Genomic DNA, 22,289 nt, shown 5'->3' with positions numbered 1-22,289 from the left:
CCCTGTGCGACTCTGCACTGGTTGACTGGTTTGCAGAGAACATTCTGCAGCACTCACAGATGTTTGTACCCCAGTGTGAGCCGGCAGGGACCAGGTGAAAAGTGAGGATGCCTTAGGGAACTCACGCCCACTCCAGAAGGCACCTCAAAGTCCCTGTCCTGTCAGTTCGGGGTCCTTGGCCTCATTGTGGAATGGAAAGATATGCATTATAAATAGGCTTTGCCAATCCTATGGGCTTGTGAATATCATTACAGCTGGATTTTTTTGTGAATCTAATGAGCTTTCTTTGTTATTGTTGCAATAGGAAGCCGTCAGAGAACTTGAAAGCCTTTTGTCTCAGAGAATTTATTGTCCTGACAGCAGAGGCCGATGGTGGGATCGACTGGCCCTTAATTTACACCAGCACTTGAAGCGCCTGGAACCGGTACTCAGTAACAAAACATATCTGAAACGCCTTTTCATTTTAGAATCAACTTTTAAAATATGGCAAACTTAATGCCTTAAAATCTACATGTAATTAGGACATGTATTTCTTTTGTTAACATTCTTCTTTTGTCTGTGTTCTTCCAACCCCAAAAGAATACCAGGGATGTCAGCACAGCATGAGCATAGAGACTGGAAGCTTTTGTCTTCTCTTTGCTGATTGGCGAGATGGGCTGGCTGTGGACTCTGTGCTGGGATTTAGGAATTGATCTAGGAATTAAGGGAGAGGGAGAGTCAGACGACTCAGCCGTCAGCAGATGCCTTCAAGGAAGGTGTTTGTTTTGGAAATGGTGACTTCGTTCATTTGTGGCACAGGGTCTCTAGGTAGAAAGATTGGCGAGAAAGCGTTCCTTTCCCTGTCTTATTGCAGGTCCTTTATGCGTGACTCTTTGTACTTCTGTGAGGTGTTTTGCTCTGCCATTGGGAAGCGTTGTTTGACCTTGAGCAGGCACCAGTGCTCCCTGTGGTGGCGATCTTGGGGCACTTGGAAGCACAGGGATTCTGTGGCCACCGCAGCCAGGCAGGGTGAGGCACAGAGCCTGCGCCTCTGAGCTAGGCAGCAACAGTGGTTCTTTGTGTGGCCGCCAGCAGGCCCCTCCCTGTGTCTATTCCAGCCTTGCATTTGAGTTGAATGGAGGGGACTGTGCCTCTGGGAGCTTTTGATTTTTTCAGTGGCCCATTAAGTGAATCAGGGTGATGTAGGGGTGGAAAAAAATGACCACTGGATAGGAAATATGACATCTTGTTTTTATTGCTGTAAACTGAAAAAGTGCCTCGTTACCTAAACGATCAGGGAAAGAGCCAGTAAAGCTATTTCCTCTCGTGGAGGAGGGCGTGGGGCTTCCTTACCACTTGGTGTTTACTGAGGCTGAAATAGCAAGAGAAAGCATCTGGTAACCCAGAACCAAATACAGAAGGGGAAAGCTTGTGTTTCTGTCACCTTTCTTTCAATGAAATAAAAGTTCAAGAGAGTACAGATTTTCCCTCCGTTCACAGTTCTGCTAGGGGGTAGACAAGCCACTGAGCTTATTTTTGAGATTTGAGCTAAGCCTAGTTCCTCCTAACCTGTTTCCAGAGGTCTTACCGGCCATAGCTCTTGTTATTTCATTAGTGTTCTTTCATCTTTACCTCAGTCTCCAGGGAAGGGATCTCCTAGCTGAGTGCTTATTCCTGCAAAGTGCCCTGCAGCCAGCCCAGGCCTGGCCAGGGCAGAGGTGGAGCCAGCTGGGCCCTCCCTCTCCGAGGCCAGGCTGCCGCTGCCAGGCACCGTCTTCTGCCAGCGAACAGGGTGCCCTTCAGAGTCTCGTTCTCCCATCTTCATTCCTTTCAGCTACTCAACTCCGGATGGCCTGAGGCTTCACTGATTTTCAATTTCTTGGTTTTTATTTTTTCTTTCACTTTTTATGTTTCTATTGTGGTAAAATAAATTTAACATCCCTAAAATATGGCATTTTAGCCATTTTTAGGTGTACAGTTCAGTGGCATTCATGGTACTCATAATGTTGTGTGACCATTGCCTCTCCACTTACCACTCCAAACAGAAACACTGCAGCTGTTAGGCAACTACGCCCCACTTTCCCTTCCCCCAGTCCTGGCGATGACGTCTCATGTACTTTTTGTGTCTGTAAATGTGCCTGTTCATTTCATTCATTTCATTGAAGTGGAATCCTACGATATTTGTGGTTTTATGTCTGGCGTATTTTGCTCAGCATCATGTTTCTGAGCTTCACCCACAGCGTGGCACGTGTCAGGACTCCGTTCCCTCTCCAGGCTGAACACACTTCCACTGTAGCATCTGATACCACATTTTCCTAGCCACTCATCGGCTGAGGGACATTGGGTTCCTTCCACCTTTTCGGCCATTTTGAAGAACGCTGCATGAACCTCTGTTTCAGTCCCTGGTTTCAATTCTTTTGGGAATACCTGAGAGTGGAACTGCTGGGTCCTGTGGTGATTCTGTGTTGAGCTTTTTGAGGAGTGGCTGAACTGTTTTTCACAGTGTTTACACCAGTGTCACATTCCCACCAGCAATGAGGGAGGGTTCTGGGTTCTCTACCTCCTTGTCAACGCTTATTTTCCATGTTTCTGATTATAGCCATCCTAGTGTGAAGTGGTATCTCCTTGTGGCTTTCTGTGTTTATTTGTCTGACTCTGAATCGCCTTGGGAAATACTTGTAACTCCTCCAAACCTTTGGCTTCTGTCCCTGTAAATAAGGAATCTGAAGCAGCTCCATGGTTCCTGACTGCATATGAGATTCACCTGCAGCTTTGATGTGGCCCCACACCTGGGCTCCTGCTCTGGAGGTTCTCATTGTGTGGATCCGGGGTGGGACACATGTTCTCCTACAAAGCTGCCTAGGTGATGTCCTGAGAACCACTGAGCCAAGTTTTCCTGTAAAGTCAGGCATCCCTGAAGTTCACAGCCTTTGTGAGGGGCAGCTGCTGGGATCTGCTCTCCACCTGGATTACAGCCCAGTCATGCTCCAGCACGTTGACTGTGAAGGCTCTGGTTGCCGGATGCATTGAAAGCCTCAGAATAAGATCTAAGGAAACAGCCTAAATCTCTAGAAGTGCTGTTTGCTCATTTGCTAATCAGCAAAATTCAATAATAAACAGTGGGCTTTTCTGTCAAACTAAATGCATGGAAGCTGCCATGGGGTGTTTTAGGAGCCTGATGTGTGACCATACTCTCTGCCAGACTATCAAGTGCATCACAGAGGGGCTGGCGGATCCGGAAGTCAGAACAGGACACCGCCTTTCACTGTATCAGCGAGCCATGCGCCTGCGAGAGTCTCCAAGCTGTAAAAAGTTCAAGCACCTCCTCCAGCAGCTCCCAGAAATGGCTGTGCAAGATGTGAAACACGTAAGGAAAGAGCCTGTGGGTGCTTTGGACTTAGGCGTGTGTACCTGGTTTTTTTGGACCAGAAGCATCCTAAGAGCTGTTTTGAGTGTGTGTTTTCTTTTAGACTTGGAATAATCTAAAACTCGTTTTGGACGGCTGTGTGGCCATTGCTCCCAGTCTCCCCCTAACGCCCTCCTCCCGGAGGAGACTGGGCTGCTTGGTGTGGTCACACCCTGGATTGAGTGACAGATCTCCTGAATGGGGACTCTCAGCATCTGCCCCAGTTTCATTTACTCGCTGGGGACCTGTAGAGCAGTTCTGGTGGTTGAGGCTCTCCCAGGGCCGGACCAGCGAGCTGTCACATCCCTGCAGGTGTGCGTGTGTGAGCCCCACGCTGTGTGCTCTGCTAAGTGACTGGCTTTGTGGTAAGGGAGGTCAATCCTCACGACACTACAGGCAGGTTTTCAGGGACTTTTGCTGACCTGAGGCTAACAGATGTTATTCTGCTACTGTTTCAGGTGACCATCACGGGCAGGCTGTGCCCACAGCGTGGGATGTGCAAGTCTGTGTTTGTGATGGAGGCCGGGGAGGCCGCTGACCCCACCACGGTCCTGTGCTCTGTGGAGGAGCTGGCACTGGCCCATTACAGACGCAGCGGCTTTGACCAGGGTAACTAAGCAGGCTTTCTCTCATGGCACCCAGCCCCAGGTGGACGAGCAGCAGCGCTGGATGGGCTGTCAGCAGTGGGCTGCTGTCCTCTCTCTGTCCTCTGCTCACAGTGGAAGATGCTGTGGGCTGGTGGATGTCTTCTTCTCGTTCTTCCCCTTATCAGTGATAAGGAGTAGGTCAGGGGTAGTTGTTCCACAGGGCCTGGCTCTGATCTTTTTTCTTTTATAAAAACTTCTTGTTATGGAAGATACTGCACAAGCTTTTGTACAGAAGTTAGGGGGACAGTGTGTTCAACCCCACGGCCCACCCAGTTCCATTCAGTTTTCCTTCTGTTCTCTCCTGCCCCTTCCCTGGGATTTTAGAAGCTGGCCCCGGATATCCTCTCAGGGGCCCTGCGGCCCACGCTAGTCGCTTTTGGGAACAGCCACTGAGCCTTCCGCCCTCGCGTCTGGCAGGACTCTTCCTGTGCCCGGGCTGTAGGGTTACCAGTGTTAAAAACACTGATATTTTCAAATGTGTGAAAATCAGGACATGATTTCAGTATTCCCTGAGTGTTCGGAAGATGAGCAAGTACTATAGAAAGACAACTACAAGATAGGAGCTTACAAAGTCCAGGTTCTTTCTGATGAGTGTTGAGACTCATCTACATAATATCTTTATTACTTACAGGGAAGGGTGATGCTATTGGGGAAGACGTGCAAATGCCAGTGAAGACAGAGAGAGACACTAGGCCTGAAATGGTTAGAAATAGAAGAATAGAATGCACATTCAAGGCCCCAAGAGACATGGAAACTGGACACTCGCTGGAGGAGGAAGCAGGCTGAGACGTGGGAGCGCTGAAATGCTTTCAGTTGAGCCATGAGCCTGAAAAACACATGATTCCTTTCCCAGAGTAGAAACTATTTTTCCCTGATTAAAATTGATGCCGTGAAACTGGGTTGAACTCTGGCTGCCAGGCTTTATGCCACAGGGAATTTTGTGTCAGAGCAATCTCAACCTCTTCTGGGAGGTGATTTCTGAATTACTCAGAAGGACTGCACCAAAAATGATTTCACTTATAACACAAACGCACAGCATGGACCACTTAGGAGTTAAGGAACAAACCAGGCACGGTAGCTTACACTTGTAATCCCAGCACTTGGGGAGGCTGAGGCAGGAGGATCACTTGAACTCTGAAGACGGAGGTGGGAGGATCTCTTGACCCCAGGAGGTCAAGGCTGCAGTGAGCCAAGACTGTGCCACTGCACTCCAGTCTGGGTGACAGAGTGAGACCCTGTCTCAAAACAAAACAAACAAACAAAAAAAAGGAGTTCAGAAATGATCTGGCCTTTATATTCCTGCCTGATCATCAGTGTATTCACCAGGACGGAAGGCTGACTGGAAATCAGGTCCTAGCTCCACTCCTGGCTGGGAAAGAGCATGAAGTGTTCTAGGAAGAAAAGTCCTCCGGGAAGACTTGGCAACAGCCAGGAGTCCTGAGTGAACTGCTGTCCTTTTGAATCCCTGAGATAGGCTGCAGGGATGAGGGGCTAGAACTGACAGGAAGACAGGACAGAGAGCAGCACAGCCTCAGAAGTGCAGGACAGAGGTGACCCAGGCAGGCATGACAGGCTGTGGCTGCCTGCTCTCTGCTCTCACAGCACCCCTGACCCCACTCACTGTGGTCCTGTGCAGATGGGTTGGGGCCTGTACATGTCAGGTGGGACCAGCCAGAGGAGCTTTGCTGCCAGTACTGGCATGTCAGGATGGGGGTCTGGTGGTCAGCACCTCCTCTGGCCAGTGGTCTTGTGGGGAGAGGCATCCATGCGGCCTCCTCCCCTGTTGGGTGTGCTGATGTGCAGAGAAGTACGGACTTGGAGGGCAGCTGGATGATCTGGGGCTTGCTCGGGGACACAGGTCTGTGTGTTGTGCCAAGGCTGACCCCCTCATCCCACACCAGACCCTGCCTCTGACTCTGTGACCTCAGCACCTGACTTCTGTCTCTCAGGTCATCTCCCAATCAGTAAAACATTTGTGTGACGCGAGGAGGGGCACTGAAGTGGGTGGTCTTTAAGGCCAGAGGTCTCTGTAAAAACCTTGACTATTGGAAGCACTGGGCTAGGACAGTGGGGATGAGGTGCATCAGAGCAGCACCTGCTGAGGCCAAGAACGGAGGTGGCTGCTGCCGGCCTCCAGGAGGTCCTCTTAGGGAAGCATTTCTTCAGGGGTGGCCCAAGGACCTCCTGCATCAGGGCCTGCATGGGGATTCTGTGCCAGCCCAGCCCTGCTAAGTCCCAGCCTTGGGAGTGTGAGGATGGTATCTGCCTATTTTTCTTTTAAACATGTTTCTTAGGTTATTCACTAAAGTTGGAGAACACTGCTTTGTGGCTTTGAAATGTTCATTTGAATTTTTCTATGATTACTAAGATTTTTGCCCTTAAGGCTCTGTATATAAACAACATACTGTATAAAATAAACTGGGAATGGCACGAAAACAGCATTTGCTTCTGAATCTAAAATATTTCTATTATTTTCTTGAAATTGAGTGTGCAGTAGGTTATGGTGGTGTTTTGGAAGAAACAGATAAAACAGATTTTGTGTGTGTGTGTGTGTGTGTGAACTTGTCTTAGGGATTCATGGCGAAGGGTCCACCTTCAGCACCCTGTATGGCCTCCTCCTGTGGGACATCATCTTCATGGATGGGATTCCGGATGTCTTCAGAAATGCCTGTCAGGTACTCCAGTGCCCCTGCCCCACGAGTAGGTCCTTCTGCACACATCTGTGGCTCACGCCCACCTGGGCACCGTGTGTCCACAGCCAGCAGAAACCACCTCTGTTACGGTCCTTTGGGTCATCCACAGGTCAAGGGTGATAACTTATTTTAAAAATCTGATTAATAGAATTTAAGATGTAAGTATGTGAAGTTTTAAACTTTAATGTAGCCTCCACCTTACATTTAGACCTTTCATATATAGTACCGTCAGCATCAGCCCTCCTGAGCACCTGCTGTGTCACAGGCACTGTGCCAAGGAGCTCACAGACATGGGCACATCTGCCTGTTCAGAGGTCCACCCAGCTAAGCGAAAAGCTGTTTTTGCAAATTATTACTCTAAAAAACAAGTTTAATAAATTGCTGTTATATCAATTAACTTTTACTTATCTTTTGAGAGAAAGAATGTATCGGTTGGCTGGTTTCCAAGTTTTGTATGTACTGACTAGTCCTCTGGTGAACACAGCTCTCTGCAGGCACAGTATGACAGCTTGCTTTCCCTGTGACACAGGCATTCCCCCTGGACTTGTGCACAGACAGCTTCTTCACAAGCAGACGCCCAGCCCTCGAGGCCAGGCTGCAGCTGATTCATGATGCCCCCGCAGACAGCCTGCGGGCCTGGGTGGCAGCCACGTGGCAGGAGCAGGAAGGCAGAGTGGCTTCCCTTGTCAGCTGGGATCGCTTCACGTCTCTTCAGCAAGCTCAGGTAATGGTTCACCTGCATGGCAGGATTTGCTCAGAAAGTAACGCCACCCCAGTGCTGTCTTTTCAGCAACTTTATCAAAATACACACACACGTGTATATATATATGTGTGTGTGCATATATATATATATATGAGAATACCCTATCCCTCTGGCCCCAATGCTACTGTTAGTGATGGAAACATACTAGGGTGTTAGAAAAGCCCCAGCTGTGCCTTTGCCACCCCTGAGTTGACAGCTTTCTTTTGCTTGCCCTGTGGCTGAGGCAGGGAGGATACCTTCTGTGTTCCTTCAACTGCCGCCCTCTGTGAGGCCGTGCTGTCGCGTTCCTGAGTGCATCCTCCACATCCCTCTTCCTCAGCGCTCCCCAGCATGGCCACACTGGCAGAAGCCTGGAAGCTGACCAAAGGAGGACCAGTCTCCCACCACTTGCCAGTGGGATTCCAGCCATGGCTCTGCAGCTCCAGTAAAAGCAGCAGAACAGCGCACGGTGGGCCTGGGATCCACGTGCACTGAATTACATACACACTGAGCTTTTCTCCGTGTCGTGATCCCTGGAGCCTATTTCCGTTCTGTGTCACGAGGGAAGTGGCTAACTGTCCCGTGTTTTGTGTTCAGGATCTTGTCTCCTGCCTGGGGGGCCCTGTGCTCAGTGGTGTGTGCAGGCGCCTGGCTGCTGACTTTCGACACTGTCGAGGGGGCCTCCCCGACCTGGTGGTGTGGAACTCCCAGAGCCATCGCTTTAAGGTCAGTTGAGCCAGAATGGAAAGTCCTGTTGGTAACCTTATTAGCAACAGAATCAGAGGCCACAAATAGGCATTTCTTGAGTGGCTGTTGGCAAGATTGAATTCCTTGAGAGCTTTTGGGCCGAGGGCCTGGGTTCCTGTGGGCCTCTCTCCTGCGACTGGCTTCATCAGAGCAGGCAGGTGAGAGGAGCCCCAGGGTGTGAGCAAGACAGAGCTCCATCTCTTATGACTTGATGTGGAAGTGATGTTCCATCACTCCTGCTGTATTCTGTGGTTAGGAACGAGTCTCTAGTCCAGCTGACACTCAAAGGGAGGGGGTCACACAGGGTGTGGACACCAGGAGCTATTTTAGAAGCTTACCGATAATTGTACATTTTAAAATGACTTCAGAGTATAATGGTTTGTAACTCAAAGGATAAATGCTTGAGGGGACAGATACCCCATTCCCCTTGATGTGCTTAGTTCACATTGCATGCCTGTATCAAAACATCTCATGTACTTCATAAATATATACACCTACTATGTACCCACAAAAATTTTTTTAAAAAGCTCAGAGAGTGAACACTTTCTTGAATGCTGTCCACTAGCCCAGCCCGGCTGCCCATCACTGGTGATTTGTTTTCTCATTATTGAGTTTTGAGATTAAAAAATTATATATCCTGGATACAAGTCCTTTATCAGTGACATTTCATCCCAGTCTATGGCTTGTCTTTTCATTTTCTTAATAGTGTCTTTTGAAGAGCAGAGGTTTCAAAGTTTGACAAAATCCAACTTATTTGTTCTCTAGTGGATCATGCTTTTGGTGTCACATGTCAGAAATACTTGCCTAATCCAAGGTCACAAAGATTTCTCCTTTGTTTTCTTCTAGAAGTGTTATAGTTTTAGGTTTTACATTTAGTTTTATGATCATTTGAGACGCCATTTGTATACAGTGTGGGGCATGGACTGGAATTCATTTGTGGTGTGTGGATATCCACTTGTTCCAGCTCCATGTGTCAAAAAGACCATGAATTCCACTGAATTCCCTCTGTATCTTTGTCAGAAATCAGTAACCCATATATATGTGGGTCTGTTTCTGGACACTCTTTGGTTCCATTGATCTGTTTGTCTGTATTTCTTGATTATTGTAGCTTTAGATAAATCTCGGAGTCAGGTAGTGTAAGTCCTCTAATGACTTGTTTTTCAAAGTTGTTTTGGCTCTTTTATTTGAATTATAACATCAAATTTTAAGTTTCCAAGAAAAAAAAAAAGCCAGCTGAGGCCGGGTGCAGTGGCTCACGCCTGTAATCCCAGCACTTCGGGACACGGAGGCGGGCGGATCATGAGGTCAGGAGATTGAGACCATCCTGGCTAACATGGTGAAACCCCGTCTCTACTAAAAAATACAAAAAATTAGCCGGGTGTGGTGGCACGTGCCTGTAGTCCCAGCTACTCGGGAGGCTGAGGCAGGAGAATCGCTTGAACCCAGGAGGCGGAGGTTGCAGTGAGCCGAGATTGCGCCACTGCACTCCAGCCTGGGCGATAGAGCGAGACGCCATCTCAAAAAAAAAAAAAAAAGCAGCTGAGATTTTAATTGGAATTCCTTTGAATCTGTAGACCAATCTGAGAGGAACTGGTATCTTAACAGCATCATTTTGATCAGCAAACATGGTATATATCCCCATTTACCGAGATTTTCCTTATTCTTTTTGCAATGTTTTTGGTTTTCAGTGTAAGGTCTTGCATATCTTTTGTCAGATTGATCCCTAAGTACTTCATATTTTTAATGCTATTTAAACAGTATCATTTTTAAAAGTTTCAATTTCCAGTTGTTTGCTGCTCTGTGTAGAAATACAGTTGATTATGTATATCGATCTTATATTCTGCAAACTTGGTATGCATACTTATTAGTTCTTGGAGCTTTTTTTGTATATTTCCTTGGATTTTCTACATTGACAATCAGACTGTCTGCTAAAAAAGATAATTTTACTTCTTCCTTTCCAGTCTTAGTTCCTTTCTTTTCTTTTTCTGGCCTGATTGCTGCACTGGCTAGAACCTCCAGGAAAGCATAGGCTGTAAATGGTGAGACTGGACGTCCATGCCTTGTTCCCAATCTTGGGGGAAAGTACTTAAGTCTTCCATTATTGAGTATCATGTTAGATGCAGATGTTTTGCAGATATCTTTTATTATATTAAGGAACTTCCCTTTACATCCAAGTTTTCTGAGAGTTTTTATCAGGCATTGATGTGGGATTCTGTCAAATACTTCTTAAAAAAATCTATTGACATTATTATGCGATTTTTCTCTTGAGTACACTTATTAATCATGTGATTTACACTGGTTTTTGAACCTTAAACCTACCTTGCATTTCTCCGATACACCTCACTTGGTCATGATGTATTATCCTTTTTATATAATGTTGGGAGTTGATCTTGTAAAATATTAAGAATTTTTGCATATATGTTCATGAAGGATACTGAGCTGTAATTTTCTTATTATCTCTTTGTTGGGTTTTGGTTTCAGAGTCATACTGGCATCAGAGTGGGATGGAATAGTTGGTGTAGAATTAGTATTATTCCCTAAACATTTGATAGAACTCCCCAGTGAAGCAGTATGGGCCTGGAGATTTTGGGGGGAGGAAAATTTAAAGCTATAAATTAAATTTATTTTTAAACAACATAAGGCCATTCATATTATCTGTTTCTTCTTGATTGCGCATTGGTAGTTTGTGTCTTTCAAGGAATTTGTCCATTTCATTTAAGTATTGTCTTAAAGTTGTTTATATTTGTTTCTTTTTTTTTTTTTTTTTTTTTGAGATGGAGTCTCACTCTGTCGCCCAGACTGGAGTGCAGTAGCGTGAGTTAGCTCACTGCAACTTCCACCTCCTGGGTTCAAGTGATTCTCGTGCCTCAGCCTCCTTAGTAGCTGGGATTACAGCTGTGCACCACCATGCCTGGATAATTTTTTTTTTTTTTTTTTTTTTAGTAGAGATGAGGTTTTGCCATGTTGGCCAGGCTGGTCATGAACTCCTGGCTTCAGGTGATCTGCCCACCTTGGCCTCCCAAAGTGCTGGGATTACAGGTGTGAGCCACTGTACGCGGCCGTGTATTTGTTTCTTACTGTATTTTAATATCTGTAGAATCTTTATCTCTGTCATGCTCTTATTCTTGATACTGGTAATTTGTGTCTTTTCTCTTTTTTCCCTGATGAGTCTGGCAGGAGGTTTATCAATATACTGATTTTCTCAAAGAATCAGCTTTTGGTTTCATTTGTTTTTTTATTTCCTAGTTTCTTAAAGTGGAAGCTATGGTGATTGCTTTGAGAACTTCTTTTCTAATAGAGTTAGGTAGTGCTCCAAATTTCGTTCTCAGTGCTGCTTTATCTGAACCTCACAAATTTAGTAATTGTTTTCATTTTCATTCAGTTCACAATACTTTCTGATTTCCCTTTTGACTCTTCTTTGATCCTTGGCTTATTTAGAAGTGAGTCATTTACATTTCCAAACACTCGCGAGATTTTCAGGTATCTTTCTGCTGTTGATTTGTAATTTAACTCCATTGTATTCAGAGGACATACTTTGTATGATTTGAATCCCATTAAATTTGTTGAGACTTGTTTTATGGTCCAGAATATGGTTTTCCCTGGTGAATATTCTGTTTGTACTTGAAAAGAATGTGTGTTCAGCATTTGTTGTGGGCAGTATTTTAAAATGTCAATTAGGTCAAGTTGATAGTGTTAAGTTGTCTATGTCCTTACTGATTTATTTACTTCTTCTATAAATTATTGAGAGAATATTGATATCTCTGATTATAACTGTGGTATTTCTTTTTTTTTTTTTTTTTAGACAGAGTCTCACTGTCACCTAGGCTGGAGCGTAGTGGCAGTGCGATCCTGGATCACTGCAGCCTTGATCTCCCAGGCTCAGGCAATTCTTCTGCCTCAGCCTGTTGAGTAGCCGGAACTATAGGCATGCACCATCATGCCCAACTAATTTTTTTAATTTTTTGTAGAGATGGGGTTCCACCATGTTGCCCAGGCTGATCTCAAACTCCTGGGCTCCACGTTGGCCTCCCAAAGTGCTAACAGTATACCGTGCCCAGCCGATTTGTATATTTCTTCTTGCGTTTCTATCAATATTTGCTTCATGTATTTTGAAGGTCTGTTATAAGACACATAAACTTTTAGGACTGTCATGTCCTCTTCATGAGTCTACCCTTTTATCATTATGCAGTGACCCCCCTTTACTCCTGGTAATCTTTGCTCTGAAATCAACTTTGTCCAATATTATTAACATGTAGCCACTTCAGCCTTCTTTTTTTTAATGTTAACATGATACATTTTTCCATTCTTTTACTTTTGACCTATTTTATCTTATTTTTAATGTGGATTTCCTGTAGGCATCTATAATTGGGTCTTACTTTTGAATGCAACTTAACCTCTGTCTTTTAATGGGGTGTTTGGAACATTTACATTTAATTTGATTATTGATATCCTTAGCTTTAAATCCTGATACTTATTTCCTCTTTGTCTCAGAACTTTTTTGTTCCTTATCTTTTTCCTGAGTAGCTGGAACCACAGGTGCATGCCACCACGCCTGGCTAATTTTTGTGGTTTTTGTATTTTTTAGAGATGGGGTTCCACCATGTTGCCCAGGCTGATCTCAAACCCCTGGGCTCAAGCAGTTCACCTGCTGTGGTCTCTTAGTGTTGGAATTGCAGGCATGAGCCACAGTGCCTGGCCCTGCCTTATTTTTAAAGATTGCATTTTATAGCTTTGCTGGCTTGTTAGCTGTAACTGTTCATTGTGTTTAAGTGGTTGCATTAGTATATTACATATCTTAAACTTATCCACCTTCAAGTGATACACACTTTAATGTTTACTGTAAAAAGAACCTTTCAATAATATATATCTTCCCTTCCAGCCTTTGTGGTGTTTTCATATATTTTACTTCTATGTGTTATACGTTCTATAACATACTATTTTTGCTTTCTACAGTTGATTAATAAGAGTCTATATTTACTCATGTAGATAGCATTTCCAGTGCTTGCTATTCTTTTGTATAGATCCAGATTTCTGTGTGGTCTCATTCTCCTGCTTGAAGAATTTCCTTTCATGCCTTTAATTCCAGCACTTTGGGAGGCTGAGGTGGGCAGATTGCTTGGGCTCAGGAGTTGGAGACCAGCTTGGGCAACACAGTGAGACCTCATCTGTACAAAACGATAAACAAATTAGCTGGGTGTGGTGGTGTGCACTTGTAGTCCCAGCTGCTTGGGAGGCTGAGGTGAGAGAACTGCTTGAGCCTGGGAGGTCAAGGCTGCAGTGTGCTGAGATCATACCACTGTATACCAGCCTGGGCAACAGAGTGAGAACTTGTCTCAAAAAAAAAAAAAAAAAAAAAAAATTCCATGTCTGGAAGTTCTGCTAGTAATGAATTACAGTAGTTAGCCCTCTGTATCCATGGTTTCTGCTTCTGTAGATGCAACCATGGACTGAAAATATTTGGAAAAAATAAAAAATAAAAAGTAACTACAACGATAAATCAAATAAAAATACAGCATAACAACTATTTTCATAGCATTTACATTGTGTTAGGTATTATAAGTAAAGATGATTTAAAGTATATGAGAAGATGTGCATAGAATATGCAAATGTGATGCCATTTTGTATCAGGGACTCGAGCATCCATGGATTTTGGTAACAGAGGGGGTCCTTGAACCAGTCCCCCATGGATACTGAAGGATGACTGTATTTAGGTTTTGTTACGTCTTAGCCTTTATTTCACCTTTCTTTTTGAAAGATATTTCTCTGGTCAACAAATTCTATGTTGACAGTTATTTTTCAATACTTTAAAAATATTAGTCTACTGTCTTCTAACTAGCATGGTTTCCAATCAAAGAATCTTTTTTTTCCTCTGGTTTTAAAAATTCTGGCTGCTTTTGACCATATCCCGATTATACAGTTATATTTCCTAGGGTACTGTTACATTTGTGTGCCTGGGATTCATTGATTTTCTTGAATCTTTGGGTTTATTGTTTTCATCAAATTTGGAAAATTTTTGACCATTTTTTCTTTAATTATTTTTTTTTCTCGTTCCTTTGGGGACTCTAATTAAATGTCCGTTAGGCTGCTGAATGCTGTATTTAAACAATTTTTTCTATACTTTACCTAGAATAGTTTTTATTGCTGTCTTCAAGTCTAGTGATGTGTAGTGAACAAAACACACAATTCTTGCCTTCATGATGACATGTAGTATATATTTTTATCTTATGAATGCCATGAAAGAAGTGCATAGGGAGGATATACTTAGAGCTGTGACCTCTCCAGATGAGTTTAAGCTGAGCATTGAAAGGTAAGAAGTCAGGCAGTCAGGAACAGGGAGAAATGTCCCAGGCAGTGGAAACAGCAAGTAGCAAGTGGAAGTGAGGGCCTTGGGATAGGGAAGAGACTGGTCATGGTAAGAAGGTTAGATTTAATTGAAAATGTAACAGAGTAATCGGAGGGTTTTAAGCAGGGAAGTAAAATCCAGTGCATGCTTTAAAACAATTTTTCATTTGCTATACTAAGAATCAGTTTACTTATCCTCTGTGAAGAACTGTCTAGTTTCTACAGAATAGAAAAATTTCTGAATAAATTTCTTAGCTACATACAGACGCTCCTCAACTTATGATGGACTTATGCCCTGATAAATCCTACACATCAACTGAAAATATTGTAAGTTGAAAATGCATTTAACATATTTATCCCACCAAACCTCATAGCTTAGCTTAGCCTACCTTAAATGTGCTCAGAATGTGTGCATTAGCCTACAGTTGGGCAGAATCATCTAGTTCACTGCACACCGTAGAGTACTGGTTACCCTCATGATCGTGTGGCTGACTGGGAGCCGTGGCTCACTGCTGCTGCCCAGCATGGAGTATCATACTGGGAAAAGATCAACACTCAGAGTATGGTTTCTACTGAATGTGTATCACTTTTGCACCATTTTCAAGTCAAAAAATCCTAAGGTGAACCATTGTAAGTGAAGGACCATCCGTATATTTGTGTTATACTTACAAATACAGTGAGAGAGCAGAAGAGCCATTTAAATAGTTGTCAGTGACAACTACAACAACTTATCTGAATGGCTTTTCATTCAATAAGATACTAATAACTTTTAAAAATTTCTCTTCCAGCTGGTGGAAGTTAAAGGCCCCAATGATCGTCTTTCACATAAGCAGATGATCTGGCTGGCGGAACTGCAGAAGCTGGGGGCTGAAGTAGAAGTCTGCCATGTGGTTGCAGTCGGAGCTAAGAGCCAAAGCCTTAGCTAAAAGCTATGGAATTGGGGATATTTGGTCATACATTAATGTAAGATTTTCAGGAGTATAAAACATGTTTTATTTAATTTTGTTATCGTGCATTATAAACCTGATAGTTTGACTTGTCATTGTACAATGTCTGCATATCAGAAAACAGTGTTTGCTTGAATACACTCATTGATTCCACACAGTGGGTAATAACCTTTTTTTTTTTTTTTTGAGACGGAGTCTCGCTCTGTCACCCAGGCTGCAGTGCAGTGGTGTGATCTCGGCTCACTGCTACCTCTGCCTGCTAGGTTCAAGTGATTCTCCTGCCTCAGGCTCCCCAGTAGCTGGGACTACAGGTGTGCACCACCACGCCTGGCTAAATTTTGTATTTTTAGTAGAGACAGGGTTTCACCATGTTGGTTGGCCAGGTTGGTCTGGAACTTCTGACCTCAACTGATCTACTTGCCTTGGCCTCCCAAAGTGCTGGGATTACAGGCATGAGCCTCTGTACCTGGCTGGTAATGAACTTTTTTAAAAGAGAAAAACCTTGTTGACCATTATTGGAGCTGGATGCATCTATGATTAGATGTGCAAAAAGCTGGAAAACTCAAAAACAAGTGATGATTAACCTTTAGGTTTTTTTTATAAAAAAGTAGCGGCCAGGCACGGTGGCTCATGCCTGTAATCCCAGCACTTTGGGAGGCTGAGCAAGGCAGGTGCATCATGAGGTCAAGAGATCGAACCCATCGTGGTCAACATGGTGAAACCCATCTCTATTAAAAATACAAAAAATTAGCTGGGCGTGGTGGCACACGCCTGTAGTCCCAGCTACTTAGGAGGCCGAGGCAAGAGAATGGCATGAACCCTGGAGGCAGAGCTTGCAGTGAGCCAAGATTGCGCCACTGCACTCCAGCCTGGGAGACAGAGCAAGACTCCGTCTCAAAAAAAAAAAAAAAAAAAAAAAAAGTAAAAAGTAGCATAACCAATGTTTCCTTCAAGTAATTAATTATATGGGAAACCGAGATTCTCGAATTTATCTAAGTCCTGCCCTATACACATTTAGCTGTTAAACTTTGTTTTATGATTATCTAAGAAGGGCTGAAACAGTTGAAATTCCAATTTCTTTAGGAATTAAAACAGTCTCATGAAGTTGTGTTAATTTGTAACATGTAAATGCTTGTTCTACTGATTGGGCCTGGATCATGAAAGGAATGGAGTCTTTATCAGAGGCAGTTGTCCTTCATTGTCCTTCTCCCTGGGACCATCCCTAATACCTAGATCAGGGGTATTTTCTCTGTTGACAGTACAGTCAAATCGGCTGGTCATCACCATTGTGGGAGGGTCTCAGGCTGGGCAACAGGGTGTGGTAGAAAGGTGATTTATCCATGCACCAGGCCCAGGAGTCAGGGACTGGGATCCCAGTCTGTCTCTCGACTTGTTTGAAGCCTTCTTGGGGGAATATTACTCCCCAGTTTTTATATTTATTGAATGGAAGGACCAGTTAGGGCGTGATCCATCAATATCCACATGGCCTTAACTAACTTTAGCCACTTTCGATTTGCTGTTAAAAAAAGTTACTGATCACTACCTGGCTTTAGAGGGCAAGCAGAAACGTCCCATGGATGACACAGAAGTATGGGTGGGAGAAGATGCCTTCACCTCTTCTATCACCATGTTCCAGCAGATGATTTCATACTGACAACAACAAACAGTCGCTGTGGAATTTTATTAAGCCATCAAAATTTCCTTCATTCACATTCAATACTGTTGAACAACAAGATAACACATCTTCTTGCTCATCCCACTTGAACTCAAGTCATCAGTTTTAGGCACAAAGGTTTTAGTTTTCTCGGGAAATCAAGTTTTAACCACTTGAGGTTACTACTGCAGCAAGCAGATTTTGTTGACAGATGTGAACAGCTTTCACCCTCTGTTTGTTAGTACAAAAATTAATATCCTTTCCTTAAATAAAGTTAGAATTTCTGGCTTCAAAATCGGTTTCCATCATAAAATAACAGCAAGACACTGTACACCTTTATGTTCAATACTAGAAATTTCACCCAGCACATCAGCATCTGTGCGGCGTTCCCTCAGCACGGGCTCTGCTGGCGGGCAGTGGGGGTGCTGAGCTCTCTCTAGTGCGCTCTGTGCAGCCACACCACTGCTGTCACCACATGTCCCTCTGACGGCAGAGGTGGTAAGCAGCTTTACCCTGGCCTGACTGAAGGCTGTCATAGTTGTTTTTCATATTATGCACAATAAACTGTGGCACAATAATCATGATATAACAACTGTCCAGCAAAAATAAAACTGTATTTTACATTTGATTATCATACAAAAATATGCATTTTTCTATTTTTAACCATTATTAATAGTACCTAATATTTTTAAACTTGTAAATTAACAATAAAATACTACAAGAGTTAAAATAAATTTGAGGGAAGAAAATTACAGAGGGAAAAATGCTCAATCCAAAACATTTAGTAATAATAAGCAGCTAAATGAAAAAGGGAGAATTGTGATTACACTGTCAATGGTAGGATATGCTGTGGTGTTATAAGGAGATTAGGTCTGGTTTCTAATCAAGGACTGTAAAATGTTTAATAATTCTATTTGTATAAACTGAAACTAGCCCTTATTTTCTAGGCAACAAGTTGGCAAAAACCTTGGGTTTGCTCATAAAGTGAATTTCTTAAGATATTTTGTAAGAACTCCTGTCCTGTTATATCCAGAGACATTATCAAATTTTAAAAGGCAAATAATTCAAATAGAAACAGCTATTCAGTACATATAAAGGTAAAATACAGTTATCTTGAAAACACTTGTTTTAGAAAAATAAGCTAACTAGACACTTTACTATAAAAATTTTCCATATCTTAGGATGGCAGTTTAAGAAAAAGTCAAATTTGAAAGTATCCATGATTTAAGCAGGGAATTAGGAGTGTGGGGGAGGCGGTGCCCCGTTTCACTGCTGTAAGAAGCTTCAGCTTTGACCTCTACAGTGGTGGGTAGGCTCTTGTCACACAGTTTGGAAATACTTTGAGATTCAGATCAAGCAAACAACTGTGTCTGCTCATTCTCCTCAACTATGCTGTCAAAAAGTTGGGGGCTGGGGGAGCACTTCTCTCATCATTCAAATGGCAGTGTTTTGAGAGAATCCATTTTTTATTTCTATTCTATTCCTAAGCATTAGGAACTATGAGAGAAGGAGGACATCTGTGCAGGTGCCCAACTCGTGACCTCATTAGCTATTTCCAGGGGGAAGTGCCAGCAATAGTTTACCACACTGGAAATACTGACGGCCAAGCCCAGCAGGCCTCCCAGCAAGCCTTGTTTTTGAGGGCAGGTTTTGGCATAGATGGCACGCTCCTGTCTACGGCATGCACCTCTGAGGAATCAGCACCCCACAGGCCACTCCCCAGTGGCTTTCAGAGGAACAAGACTTTGGGGACTCCTGGCTATGAAGCTTAGTAAGAAAAGCCTATTTCAAATATGCAATGGGATTTTCACACCCCAATTTTAAAAAGTGAAATTATATTTTCTTCTGTAATATCTGTATCTTAAAGTCAAAGGCACTTCTAAGTTTAATTATCTGCAGCAAATGCTTTAAAATTAACAGTGCATATCATTTTAAAGTTAGCCCTATGAAGTGAAAAGCAAACTCATGATTTCAAAACACAGTGATCTAAGGTCACAAAGAAGGTGATCTAAAATAATAAATTCTGGCCACAGAACACTGAACCTTCATCAGGTGAGTTCAATTAGAGGTGACAGAAAGTTACCAAAAAATACATGAATACTTCCTAAAACCTGCTGGAGGTTTTATCAGACGTTCCTAAAAATGATAATGAAACACAAATTTCCTAACTTTCCTGCTGTCTGCTGCCTGGGGTTGCTAATGTGACTATCAGATAGCCTTCAGGTGGTAGGAAAGATGGATGGAGACAAAAATGGAGCAGACAGAACATGAACAGTTTGATCACAGTTACAAGAGCCAGACCTGTAATGACAAAGGACAGGAACAAAATTTACATCTCTCTTAAAATAAGTGTGAAAGAAGCATGATTCAACATGTTTTTAAATATTAGTGCAAATTCCAACTATTATTCTTACATATAAAGTTATTAAAGCTTCAAACGCCTAGGTTAGCAATTTTAATTCAGAGGAAAAAAGTTGACAGCTTCCCTCAAAATGTTCAGAAAACACCCTAAAATATTTTAGTCTTCATTTGCTAATGTCTCAGTGGACAACCATATTTTGGCCCCACTTAAAAATTTACTTAATGGTGTTCCTAAAATGCTTCGTCTGCATAGATTCCCTACAGGAGAAAACGGAAATGAGGAGGAGAGAAACTCCGGTGTCCCCAAGGTGTCGGTGTCGTGAGGGCCGCTGGCGTTGAAGTACATCCTGCTCTGGCCGAGCTCCCCATAGCAGGCCTCCAGGGGGCCACTGCACTGCTGCCGCAGCATCCTGCTCAGCACATCGACTTCATCAGCCAGGAGGGAGAGCTTGTGAAAGGCCGTGATGGAGCCACCCAGGCTGATCTGGGCCTCAGGAACCCAGCGGAAGTAGCACAGTTTCCACAGTTTTATGTGTGTTCCAGAGACACGTGGCAGAATAACACCATGCAGGTTGACGGGTTTGGAAAACCATTCTCTAAAATATTGCTCTGTATCACTGTTCTGGCTGTCGGTTTGCTGAGGTGGATCTGGCTTTGGTTTTAATATCAATGAATTTCTCCTTGGAAGTAATTCTTGGTCACTGATGATTCCATTCTTTAAGGCAGACGGCATTCCTCTTAGTGTGGAGCTGTAGCTTTTCTATACAGAAGAGATTTTATTATGTTCCGGGGATTCCCTTTTTAGAAAGATTGTAAGGATGCAATGGCAAATATAAACTCAATACTATGAAAAATTAATGGAATTTCAGCCTCAAAGAACATTTTCCTCCCTTCCTCTGTGTCCTTATTCTAATCCTCCTCCCCTGGAATTACACTTTTTTATGTGTTGACTCTACCTAGGCTGTTACTATCAACCTGAATGGGGACGGGGATGACAGTATCTCCTATCCACTAATTTGCTTAAGGATAAGTTCTAAGACAGGCTAGAAAAAACCCTAGACCTGGCCGATTCTATCAAGAACAATGGCAAACTGAATGGAGGCAGTCAGGAGGCCAAATGTCTGATTCTTTGTTCTGTACCTTTCAGTACTCTCCAAATTTTCTACCAAAAAAAATCCCAAGAATATATTTGGAAATTATTAAAAAGGCAAACAATGAATGTTATTAGGACAAGAATATAGCAGTCAGGAGGCCATGACTACATCACAGCCAGGTGGCATTCCCTGCCACAGTGGCGGCTTGAATCATCAAGAAATGGATAAATAGAGCTTCAGTAAATCGGGCTTTGCAGGCTCAGAGCTGTAATCTGCCCACTCTCAGGTACTGAGACTTTGTGGGCCTCAGACACCAGGAAGAAAGTCGGGATACAGTCATTTGAGTTAAAAAGGGAATGACCCCTCAGAAACCCACATTAGCAATGTTACTCTTGGAAGTGCCTTTACTTTTAACGCTCTCTTTCAAAAGATGTGTTTGGTTACGTGTGAGCCAACATCACATTTTGTTAGCTGTGATTTACCTTTGTCCGTTTAAAAGACTTCACGGAGCCATTCTGTATACAAGGTGTGCTCTTTCCAATGTAGAAGGGGTTATGGAAAAGGGTGCGATCCTTTGCTGTAAACTGGAGAGACCAGTCCCAAACAGAGGGGAATTTTAAGCCCTTCTCATCACCCAATTGGATATTTTTGCTTATAGCAAATTCCTGCAAAATAAATAAATAAATATTTGCAAAACTAAAGATTTTCTCATGAATGCCTTTTCTCGGATGAGCCCCTCATCATTATACAGGTTAAATGTTCTGTACTGCAGCCCTCAAGACCCACCAGAGTGGCACTTTCACTTCAAGAAAGGAGATGCTCCTGGCCTTTGAGCTCAGAGAAGCCCCATAGTCCCCATGAACAAGGAGTGTGCTATTCAGGTGCCCTCTGCCTTAGGACCGCGAGGAAGCCGTGCCCTTTGGGCAATAAGAATGTTATTAAGAGAAGTTTCACTAACATGATACTAGAAAGTCTTAAACATGTTGAATTTATTTCTATAATTACAGTATTTTATGAGCACACGGTCAGTACATTTAAGTAGTTACCTGTTGGTAAGTGGATTAACAAAATCTTTGGATGGAAATCACTGCCACCAATTTTATAACTTACTTCCTAAGTGGGGAGCTACACTTCACTGAGCCAGTGATCTCAAATCACAGACCACAGACTCAGGGTAGGAAGGAAGGGATCAACTCCCCTGTGGTCCTAGCATGTGGCTAAAACCATGGAGACCATGTACATAGGAGACCCCTCTTCACAGGAGTCCACCTCTAGCCCGGACTGTGGGCTGGTGCAGCCTAGTTATCTGGCTTCCCACCACAGTAAACAGACAACACAAGGCTACAGGGTGACAGCCAACCACCTCATTGTGAGGAAGACATGGAGCTCCTCTGGAAGGCAGCCCAGACCATTTCTATGAAGCACAGTCACATTTAGCAACGTGGAGAAAGGACTTTCATCTTAGCTGATTGACGGCAGCAGGCTACCACAGCAGCATATACACAACAGTTCCCTGGAGGAAATAACCCCAGACACAGAGTCGCTGGATGATGGGAAATGTCTGATTCTTTGTTCTGTACCTTTTAGTACTCTCCAAATTTTCTACCAAAAAAAACCCCCAAGAATTTATTTGGAAATTATTAAAGAGGCAAACAATGAATGTTATTAGGACAAGAA

The 22,289-nt window shown here is 43.4% G+C and overlaps 2 protein-coding genes across 4 annotated transcripts in view; one reads left to right on the top strand and one right to left on the bottom strand.

Moving 5' to 3' along the window:
* The window catches only part of FAN1 (FANCD2 and FANCI associated nuclease 1), a 38,090-nt gene extending 18,252 nt beyond the window's left edge, over positions 1–19,838 (top strand). Inside the window, exons 8-15 of one of the 2 annotated variants that reach the window (XM_032176305.2) lie at positions 305–424; positions 3,182–3,346; positions 3,844–3,994; positions 6,604–6,707; positions 7,255–7,449; positions 8,065–8,193; positions 15,345–15,519; positions 19,772–19,838. In XM_032176305.2, coding sequence (XP_032032196.1) covers positions 305–424; positions 3,182–3,346; positions 3,844–3,994; positions 6,604–6,707; positions 7,255–7,449; positions 8,065–8,193; positions 15,345–15,482 — 1,002 coding nt within the window. In that variant the 3' untranslated portion in view covers positions 15,483–15,519; positions 19,772–19,838. Of the gene's footprint in view, positions 1–304; positions 425–3,181; positions 3,347–3,843; positions 3,995–4,663; positions 6,708–7,254; positions 7,450–8,064; positions 8,194–15,344; positions 15,520–19,771 lie in introns of those variants that run through there. The other variant, XR_009209543.1, reaches the window with a different exon arrangement.
* Positions 16,526–22,289, bottom strand: part of MTMR10 (myotubularin related protein 10) — a 55,183-nt gene continuing 49,419 nt past the window's right edge. Inside the window, exons 15-16 of one of the 2 annotated variants that reach the window (XM_032176312.2) lie at positions 21,095–21,277; positions 16,526–17,153 (exon numbers count right to left, since the gene is read on the bottom strand). In XM_032176312.2, the coding sequence (XP_032032203.1) occupies positions 17,043–17,153; positions 21,095–21,277 (294 nt within the window). In that variant the 3' untranslated portion in view covers positions 16,526–17,042. The other variant, XM_032176311.2, reaches the window with a different exon arrangement.

Source organism: Hylobates moloch, unplaced genomic scaffold (assembly GCF_009828535.3).
Source record: "Hylobates moloch isolate HMO894 unplaced genomic scaffold, HMol_V3 SCAFFOLD_14, whole genome shotgun sequence".
NCBI classification, from domain to species: domain Eukaryota; kingdom Metazoa; phylum Chordata; class Mammalia; order Primates; family Hylobatidae; genus Hylobates; species Hylobates moloch.
Note: the sequence above shows the minus strand (reverse complement) of the source record. Positions and strands in the feature narration are given on the sequence as shown.